General features: G+C 45.8%; 1 protein-coding gene across 2 annotated transcripts in view; it reads right to left on the reverse strand.

Annotated features, from left to right (window-relative positions):
- Positions 1 to 8,769, reverse strand: part of fchsd2 (FCH and double SH3 domains 2) — a 61,785-nt gene extending 53,016 nt beyond the window's left edge. The window contains exons 1-2 of one of the 2 annotated variants that reach the window (XM_075473569.1): positions 8,334 to 8,769; positions 2,412 to 2,509 (exon numbers count right to left, since the gene is read on the reverse strand). In XM_075473569.1, coding sequence (XP_075329684.1) covers positions 2,412 to 2,509; positions 8,334 to 8,354 — 119 coding nt within the window. In that variant the 5' untranslated portion in view covers positions 8,355 to 8,769. The remainder of the gene's footprint in view (positions 1 to 2,411; positions 2,510 to 8,333) is intronic. The other variant, XM_075473570.1, reaches the window with a different exon arrangement.
- Positions 8,770 to 9,933: the final 1,164 nt, after the last annotated feature.

The following is a 9,933-nucleotide window of genomic DNA, read 5'->3' on the forward strand; positions in this document are numbered from 1 at the left end:
AAGGGATTCTGTCGAAACGTGGCCAATTCAAGGCGACTCTCATCAGAGCCGGGGCTCTCTTACAGCTACAAACACTATAAAGAGGCTGTGTGTGTGTGTGTGTGTGTGTGTGTGTGTGTGTGTGTGTGTGTGTGTGTGTGTGTGTGTGTGTGTGTATGTGTGTGTGTGTGTGTGTGTGTGTGTGTGTGTGTGTGTGTGTGTGTAGCTGTTGAGGCAGACATAAGGGTACAGTGGATTTAGCTGGATTGAGGACAACAAGTTGACTCTCTAAGTCTACCAACTGGTCATCATTTTCTCCTCTATCTTTCTCTTATCCCCCCCTCCTGAGACTTGTCCGGCAAAAATGCTCTATCAAAAGATTTAACCCTCGTTTTCACCTTTCATCCTCTCTTTCCCATTCTTTTTTTCCCCCCTGTTTTCATCCGGCGCCTTTTGGAGTTTTGCAAGCATGCAGGTCCGGTACGGTGAAGCAGGCAACTTGTGTGCGTGCACATGAGTGAGTGCTTTTTATTCCTCTGCACAGTGGATTGATTATGGTAAATAACCTCAGAGCAGCTTTGGGAATTTGGGAGTTAAAATCTGCCGTCGGCTTCATGCAGGAAAACGTGCGTCTGTTAGTCATGAAAATGCTTCATTGTACAGGCAGACTTTACTTTCCCTGTCGAGTCCAGCTATTTTGGGGATGTTATTTTGGAGGTAATCAAGTCGTGCCCAATCATCACATCTGTATCTTTGCAAAGGCCTAACCAAGGCAACCAATTCCAAAGTCATCCTTTCTGTCCGGGTCGGTTTTAAAGTGAGATTTTACAGGGACAATATGACAATAGTACTACAGCACACACACGGTTGCATTGCAGTCAATTTTTCAGAGATTCAAAATTGGCTGGCTTCCGACTCTAAGTCCATTCATTTTCTTTCTGCAGGCATCAACTCTGCATTCTGACCCTGAATGGGGACAAGTCAATAATTGCCTCTTCCTGTGGAAACCACGAGTGCATTATTAACATTGCTGTCAGTTAGGGCTGCATACTTTGCAGCAGCCAAAAGTGGCCGACGTCTCAGTACAGCATGAAGTTACTCCGACGTGCAGGGCTGCACCTAATATTCTCTTCATATCAGTTTATATCTGCTCCACGAAATGGTCTACCTGCGCCGAGCGGCTGCCGTGTTTCAATGTAGATTGAACAGGCGGGTTTAACCAATTCCATCTTCCAACTGAAAAGACTTCCAGGGCCGTTGTATTCTGCTTAAGGATAAGAGTGGCTTAACGTGCACGCTGCCACAGGGATCTGAGCCCAGGCCTCCCAATTTAAAACCGATCTCCCTAATCACTGCATCGCGCCGCTGCTTCTGATTTTGCCACCGCGTGAATGTGTCATCACAAATAATTGCGAAACATTAAAAGCTGGAATAACACACAGGGAAAACACCGCCAGCAGCATCTTTCAACGATGAGCACGACAAAGACAGTTTGGAGATCTTTTGACCAGTGGCACGAGGCTTCATCTCTCACTGACTGAAGGAACTAACACATCGCGGTTGCATATGTTTGACTGACTCTCACTCTCTCCCACAAGTGAGACCAGAGCCTTGTTCACTCTCCAAAAGCCCTGCAGCAACAAGCCAATCTGTTCTCAAACAGCTGGAGCTGCCCCCAAGAGGGAAAGGGAGGAGAATCAGTGAGAATAGAAGCAGAGACAGGGTGAAAATGAGAAACAAGAGCGCAAGACAGGAATGGAAGCAGAGACGCGTGCAGTATTACAGAGTTTGCTGTCGTAAATAATCAATGCTTTGTCAACAAAGAAAAGGAGAGGGAGAGATGGAACCAAGGCATTCTCCCATCGCCAGATCCAAAAGGGGAAAACTGCCAACTCGCATACGTCATGAGAAAACAGAGCTAAGCCAAAATAAGAAAAAAAGCGATATGAGGCAGACAAAACGACAGGGCAAAAGAGAGAGAGAGAGAGAGAGAGAAAAAGAGAAAAGCCAAGAATAAAGGAAAGATGAAAGACAGAGATACAGAATGACATTTAAAAAAGAAGAATGAGAGGCAAAAGGAAACAGAGTCGGGGAGCAGGAAGAGGGCAGCAGGAAATTCCTTTGTCATTTTCCCGACCCTTTGTGCTTCACAAAAAAAAAAACTCAAGTATGACAGTCCTCCTCCTCCTCCTCCTCTCTTTCTTTATTTCTCATGCCACTTCCCCCTCACTCCCAAGTTGTTTCCCTCTCAATCATTTTTGCTCGCGACTGTGCCCGATGCGAGTGTGCAGTGCACATCACATCCGGGAAGGCTGACAGGACTCCCAATCGTCTGCCGTTTCGGTGAGCGTCTCCCAGAGGAACATTCGGACCGCGGGCGGGAAAAGGACGGCATTCCAGTGAATTGAGTTGGTTCGGAGATGTTTTCGTACCTCATGTCTTCCAGCAGGTCACATTCGGTCTGATGTTTGAAGTGCAGTCTTGTCATCTGCTCCGTGTGAGTGTTTTTTAGCTCCTGTGTCACTTTGACCTGCAGGAAACACAAAGACGTTACCAACAGAAGGATTTGTAATTCACTCATCTCTCTGCCTTGGAGGGCATCTTATATGTCTCCCGGCTCACATTCCCGACAGAAAACCCTTCTCTAGATAAAAAGCCATACGTCCTCACTTCCTGACATATCAAAAGAATATCGATAATTAGTTGTCAAATAATGAAGCTGCACTTTTATTGTGCTTTCCTGCTTGTCTACAGAATGATATATTCCCTCTTTCTGCCTTAAAGGGATAGTTCGCCTCTTGTGACATGAAGCTGTATGACATCCCATATTAGCAATATCATTTATCAAATTTGACTTACCCCCTGCTGCGTCCTGTGAGCCGAGTTCCAGCCGAGTTTTGGCGTTGACGAAGGTAGTCCGGCTAGTTGGTTGGGGCCACAAAAATAAAGCGTTTTGCTTCTCAAAATAATATGTGTTCAAAAGAGTAATACATTTGCGTCACAAAATCGTTCATCCAGAAAAAGTCAGACCTCACAATCGCTTGGCGCTATTTTCTCTCTACCTTCGTATCAGTGCGTATAGCCACCTGCCGATAGCCGCACCTGTTACGGTGTTTCCTGCTCGGAAGCAGGGGACTGCTCAGTCTGCACTTCGGTCTGCAGGGAGAGAAAATAGCGCCGAGCGATTGTGAGGTTTGAGTTTTTCTGGATGAACGATTTTGTGTCCCAAATGTATTACTCTTTTGAACGCATATTATTTTCAGAAGCAAAACGCTTTATTTTTGTGGCCCCAGCCAACTAGCCGGACTACCTTCGTTAACGCCAAAACGAGGCTGGAACTCGGCTCACAGTAGGAAGCAGGGGTGAAGTCAAATTTAATAAATGATATTGCTAATATGGGATGTCATACGGCTGCATGTCAAAAAAGGTGAACTATCCCTTTAAAGTCATGTAAGCACATTAACAGTTAATTATCCATAGGCATCTACAATCCATTATCCTTTTTTTTTTTTAATCACCATCCCACGGTTGGGAGTGTCAAGTGTGCCATAAAACTAGAAAATATCCCACAAATATAGGTACAGGGCTCTCAAGTCTCACGCAATGAGCGTGAAACACACGCATTTAAACAAGTTCACACGCTCACACGCCACACATGCCATTTCTCACGCTGAGAAATGATCAACTTCGTCGCACAGAAATTCTAATGGCCTATACTATAAACGAGTCAATGGCAGGTTACTGTGCGCTGGTACAGCTCAGAACTATAGCTCTGGTACAGCTGTCTTGATTTAGCAACCCATCGGCAAATCACAAAATAGAATTTCTCAGCCAATCAGAAAACAGAATTTCTTGTTGCCGGGTGAGGTCTGAAATAGCTTTCAGCTGCAAGCACGCGTGCAGAAGTTGTAGACGAGCTGGAGGTGGAAGAAAACCGTCAGGATCATCAGCAGGTCATATCTTCATTTATTTGAATCTTTTATTAGTTACTATAGTTTTCCTACTCCTTGTAAAAGACCAATACCTGCCGATTAAAGTGTTCGTTGGAGTAGTAGGCCTAAATATTCAGCACACACCCTTTGACATGAGCAACTTAATGAAAAATGAAAAATATGTAGGAGTGTAATTAGGCTTCCATGTTTAATTTTTTTCAAAGGTGACTGGTATGAACAGATTCCCAATAAGGCTATCTACAATTGCCAAACTGGTATTAGTTCTGCCGCACTGAAATGCTGATGCAGAAAGGGTTTTTTCCATGGTGGGGCTCAATAAAACCAAGACCAGGAACACTTTGTTTCTGAATGGAACTCTGTCATCCATCATGACTGTGAAAATGGCTGTGCTTTAAATGGGAGCCCCCAATATCAGTCATCAAGCATCAAAATCTGCCACAAACACTTACAACAACACTCATAAAAAAAATTTGTTTGTTAAGACTTTGCATACCTAAAACAATTTATTTTAAAATATAGCAGAATTTAGTGTAAAAGTGAAGATTTGTGATTTTTATTAAATAAAAATATTTCTTTGTTCTTTAAGTAGCTAGTTTATGGCGATGGGATACTGCAAGGGACCAGCCCCCCCGCGCACACGGCCCGGCCCATGCCCCGCCCGAATCTCACTCCAAGCAAACTTGAAAACATGAGAGCCCTGTAGGTAACTCAAACAAAAGAGTTGACCCCCCACACACACGCACACACATTTGAGCACAGTTAAACAATTCAACCTCTCACAACATGTCTTCGGCTTAGTTGTGATTCATCAAAGGCTCTCAACTCCGTAGACACCTGAAAGGGGCACGCTTTCTCGCTGCAAATCAATCAGCGTAAACAATCCCTGTCAGAGTTTTGTGGGACTTTCGGAGATGCCGCTGGCCGACCCGAAGCTACTCTGACAGGGCGCAGCAGCATTTGGGAGCACATGGACCCCGTAATAAAGAGCTTTTGGGAAAGATAGCAATTGTTTTGTCACGCACCGACAAAACTAACATGGGTGAGTGGACCAGATTCAACCACTGCGGTGACAGGTCTGACCGTCAATACGCGCCGTTATGCGCAGGCAAGCACCTGCATAAAACACGCCTCCTGCAAACACACACCGCGAAGGTCAGTGTGCATCATCGGGTGAATTCCGTCAGCTATTCACCGGACTAACAGTGGGCGAATTCATGACTGTTCTAGACAAAACAATCAACAACATACCATGCACCACACTGGCACACACACACAGAAACACAGAGCAGAGCTTTCTTTCATGCGCCGCCACGACTCTGAAGATAAGGAGGGAGTGGTTCATTACATTATCAGGGCAAAAGCACTTCACTTGATTTCACCTTCTATCACTCACGGGCAACCGAGGGAAGAGGGGGAGAGGGGGGAGGAGACCAAGTGTGGCAAGTCTGTCACGAGAAAAGACGGGGGGGGCAGAAGATAAAGATGAGTGAACGAGGGTGAGAGCAGAGGAGGGGCGAGAGAAAAAAGGTGAAAGCAAGAGTGAGTGACTGCACACAGAAATGTTACCAAAAGAGCAAAGACGAGGCCAAGAGAGAGCTTCATTGGGTCATCATAATAAAGCCGTTCAGTGGAAGAGCTTTAACTGTCAGATCAGTCGTACCACGTTGCCTCCTCCAGGTTCTCCGGCTGTTTGGCTTTTAAAAAGGTCATATACGATTTTAATATTGACAGATGCTCGCTGAAACTGAGACGGTCGAATATCAGAAGCAAATGTTTCTATAAATGGTAAGTCGTGACACTTCTTGTGCTTCCTCAGCAGAAGAAAGGTGGTGGTGTAAATCGTGGAAAACAATGCGGGAATAATGACATTAGTGGCGTGGCCTTATTTGGCTTTTCTTTTAGTTTCTACAGCCGCCTTTGCACGAGGAAGACCAACGTACTGACAATTGAGTTAAATTCTCACAGTCTTCTCAAAAGAACTGCTACTGGGCAATCATACATTATCTGTGACAGGCCTATGTTACATATGTGATACGACGCCATTAACTACAGTCACGAGAACTAAAAGTCTCTAGCAGCATAAATCATCACGTCTACCTTAAAAACATCTCACATCAGTGTGTTTTCTTCCCGCACGTCTGTGTGGTCTGACAAGTGTCTTGTTATGACCAGTTAAAAGCACGCAAGCAACTCTTGATGACTGGGTAGTTGAACTACCGGTGAGCTGTAACCAGTGGCTGCAATTGTCTTTCAAACTACCAATTACATAGACCCGAAATGATTTGAATCAAATACAACAGGTCCACAACACTGAGCAACAGACACCGTGGGGTCCAACCAAAGAGTTTTGCTCTCCGTTTTGCATGGGAGCGACAACGCAGGCAGACGGATGGAGTCCCGAAGCCACATTTGTGTGGGGACGCACTGCCTGTCTCAACCCAGAAGCAGCCATCTTTAATTCAAGGAGCATAAAACTAATATATGGGACTCTAAACGAGCTCAGTTTGCAAGCAGATGTGCTGGTGCACAGACGAAACACTTGAAGGGCTGTGTGTGTCGCCCTGGGAGAGAAATGACTTGTATCCAGCAGCCAAATACTGATGCACTCTGCCAGTGAGGCTGTGGGCCGGGTGCACCGAGGACGCCAGCCTCACTGGCAGAGGGTAAGACATCAGTATTTGGGTAAATTCCACTGTATTCTTGGAAGTCTTTCAACAGCAAATTGAATGAAAACCAAGAGACAGCAATGGCACACCTAATCACACACATGGGACAGACTGAATAATGAAAGGACCTGCTCAAGTGAGTGCTCTTTAAGGACATGATGTGGCATGTAGACAGCCAGCATATAAGCGGCACGGGGAGGCCGGGTGATAATTAGCAGACAACCGTGCAGAGGGTCGCAGCTGGGGAGCTGCCTCTCCTGCATCCGTTTGATGGAAATCCACACACAGAAAAAAAAAAGCTGACCTGGAACGTCAGCTCACTTTCTGATTTTGCACGTGCGCGTGTCCTATACTGGTGGGCCGTACTGGACCCCCCCAGGGAAGTCTTTGCAACCTGAAAACCAGTGACATTAGCTGCCAGCCATAATAAAATCCCAACTGCTGCACGGCTTCGACTACATGGCGGACTCAGTCAAAAGTAAATCCCAGCTCACCCCTGTTTGTAAGACAGGTCACCGAGAGAAGGCGAGCAGAAGAGAACCAGAAGAAACTTTCCTTTAGCACGGTGTGTGTGTGTGTGTGTGTGTGTGTGTGTGTGTGTGTGTGTGTGTGTGTGTGTGTGTGTGTGTGTGTGTGTGTGTGTGTGTGTGTGTGACAGCTGTGGTAATGGCAGCCCTATTTTAAAGCTTCTTCAAAAATGGCCAGTTTCAGTTTAACATGATGCCAATTACTCTTGTATGGCAAACGTCGTGCGTTTTTCTGTTTTTTTTTTTTCCAATTTGCTGAATAAACAGTTTCTGGTCGACCATTTCATGGAGAGGGACCTCTAACTCATAAAGGAAAAGAGAAAAAAACAAAAACAAAGATGCTCTGCTGTAGCTGAGTATTTGGGAAACAAAATCCCTTTTTGAGAAGCTGCACAAACAGTGAAATCAAAATTCCACCGATGATGCACACAAACAACTGTGCGGTGCTGTGTGTGCTGTGGTGGTGGTGGTGGGGGGGCTTTGGTATTTTCTAAAGCCACGGGGAATCGATAAGTCAGCATCAGACATCGTCCTGGCCTCGTGTGTCTCCTCGGTTTGTCTGTGTGTGATTCGGGCTTTGGTCAAGCTCAGCCTCTTTAGGTGAAATGACGCAAGTCTGGACAGGCTGAAGGGCTTTCTTGTGCAAACAATGACAGCATTTTGTTGAGCCGTCTGAGGGAGAGCTGTCACAATTTGACAATGCCCAACTTGGCGGAACAACACCGATGCATCACAACGGATTTACGATCAAACTGTGGACGTTACGAGCCGAAACGTTACAGCCGCGCGTTAGCGTGCAAATGTGGTCGCTATTTAAAAGGTGTTTCTGCCCATACGCGTTAAAAGGACGACCGCTACATCATGCTTAGTAACGCTGCCTGCTGCTTTGTTTAAAACGTCTTATGGCAGTGTGCCCGGCGCCTTCCAGCTAACGTTGTTTGACGTCTGACGCTCACGCTACAGCGGCTGGACAGATGCACATTAATGTCACCGAGGTTTCTAACTCACCACGTTAGCATGCTTGCTAATGTTGGCTAGCGGGGGTCTTCCCACCCCCCCTCCCCTTTAATATTTGTAAGCCTTACAAGCATTGCACGCTTTTGGTGAGGTTAACGCATTAACCACGTTTACGGTCGCAACACTGTTAGGAGTCTGTCATTGTCCGCACGGCCCCGCTCAAATATAACGGACCCTGGAAGATCACTCACCTTCCGCGGCGGTGGCTGCATTTTGGAGTATTGACATGAATGGTATTTCCCTTGCGAGATGTATTGTAATTCCAAGCGGAAATCCAAGTCAGTGTGGGACTAGTATTTTGCTGTCTTCAAAACAAAAATCCTCCCCCAAAGTCGACAGGGAGGCAGGACAGGAGTTAAATTTGTACTCCGGCGGCCATGACTGATGATAAATGGCCAGTTTAGACAGAGCAGAAACTGAGGCTAACGAGGAGAGACTGCACACACTTGTGTTGGTTGCTGCCACTACGATAGTGTGTACTGTACTGTTGTAAGCAGAGGAGCGGGCAGGCGCAGATGGAAAAGCAGAGGGAAGGGATGGGAGAGGGGTGGGGGGTATTAACGGGGAGCCCCTTTAGCAGCTAAGTTCAACGGCTCCACCATGCGGCAGAGAACCGGATAACAGTCGCTGCCTGATGAAAACAGACCAGGAGCGGCTCGACACATCCTTTCTGTTTCTAAGCCGTCGCAGACGACTGCCTCGACCAACACTCGTGCAAAGGTCTTTCAAAACAGATCAAGTAACTGGACATACGAAAAACTAGAAAGTGCGCGGGTTCGTTCGGTGAGCGCCGGGGTTTGTGCTCCGGTCTGCCCAAGGAGAAAAAGGCAGGAGGCTGCGCGCGTCCAGCAGACCTGCATAGCAACAAGAAACCGCAGTCGATCGAGGAAAAATCGATCGTGGAGTAGGTTCAAAAGCATAATGAAAGGGTAATAAATGGAAAAACTAAACAAGATTATTCTAACCTCCAATGCATGCTATTTTTATTATTTTTTTTTTTTTTTCAACAGACTTTGGTAAAAGAAGCATCGTTTAGGCTGCTGCAGGTAAAATGATGACGTCGACATGGCTCAAAACAACAACATTAATAACAACGTTATTGAGAAGATCACTTTGAAATCTGTTAGATATCAGAGACCAGACAAAGGTAAATGGGGCCATTTGGGTTTATTGGAAGAGGGAACTGAGTGAACACTTATAGGCACACATAACAATGAGGGGATCCGCAGCCTTTTTGAACACTGGGTACCAGCAGGAGCCACTGTGACACAGTGCCTGCTTATATGCAGTCTCTATGTGCAGGGTTTGTATTGGGTGTTGATACATGAATTGAAATTAGACAGATATTAATAAGTAGCAAAAAAAATAATAATGATGTTCAAGCGCTTAAGAGAATTTCAGAATAGGAACTGATGCATACTTTCATAGCTTACATAGCCTAATTAACTGGTTGGCTGTCTCTCCATTCAGTTTGAACTACTCCTCCCCATCCCACCATAATAGCTCCAACCTTAAAGGGTGACCTCTGCAAGGTGGCAATGGAAGTGCCCCGAAACTGCACGAGAAAATGACTTACCATTACATGGAAAGAAATGCACTGTAATGTTTTCGCTTCCCAGAAACATTTTTCCCAAATTCTGGTTTCATCAGTGCAGATCTTTAACATGTAAATATCAACCAGGGTGACTCCCCTGTTAGGCGAAAGCCGTCTGACAAAGTGGCTGGAAGGGACAGTATTTTATTTCTTGCCCCCTACAGTACGTGTAAGGTTAAGGGACAGGTAATCATTGA

The sequence above is a fragment of the Odontesthes bonariensis genome, chromosome 9, assembly GCF_027942865.1.
Source record: "Odontesthes bonariensis isolate fOdoBon6 chromosome 9, fOdoBon6.hap1, whole genome shotgun sequence".
NCBI lineage: Eukaryota > Metazoa > Chordata > Actinopteri > Atheriniformes > Atherinopsidae > Odontesthes > Odontesthes bonariensis.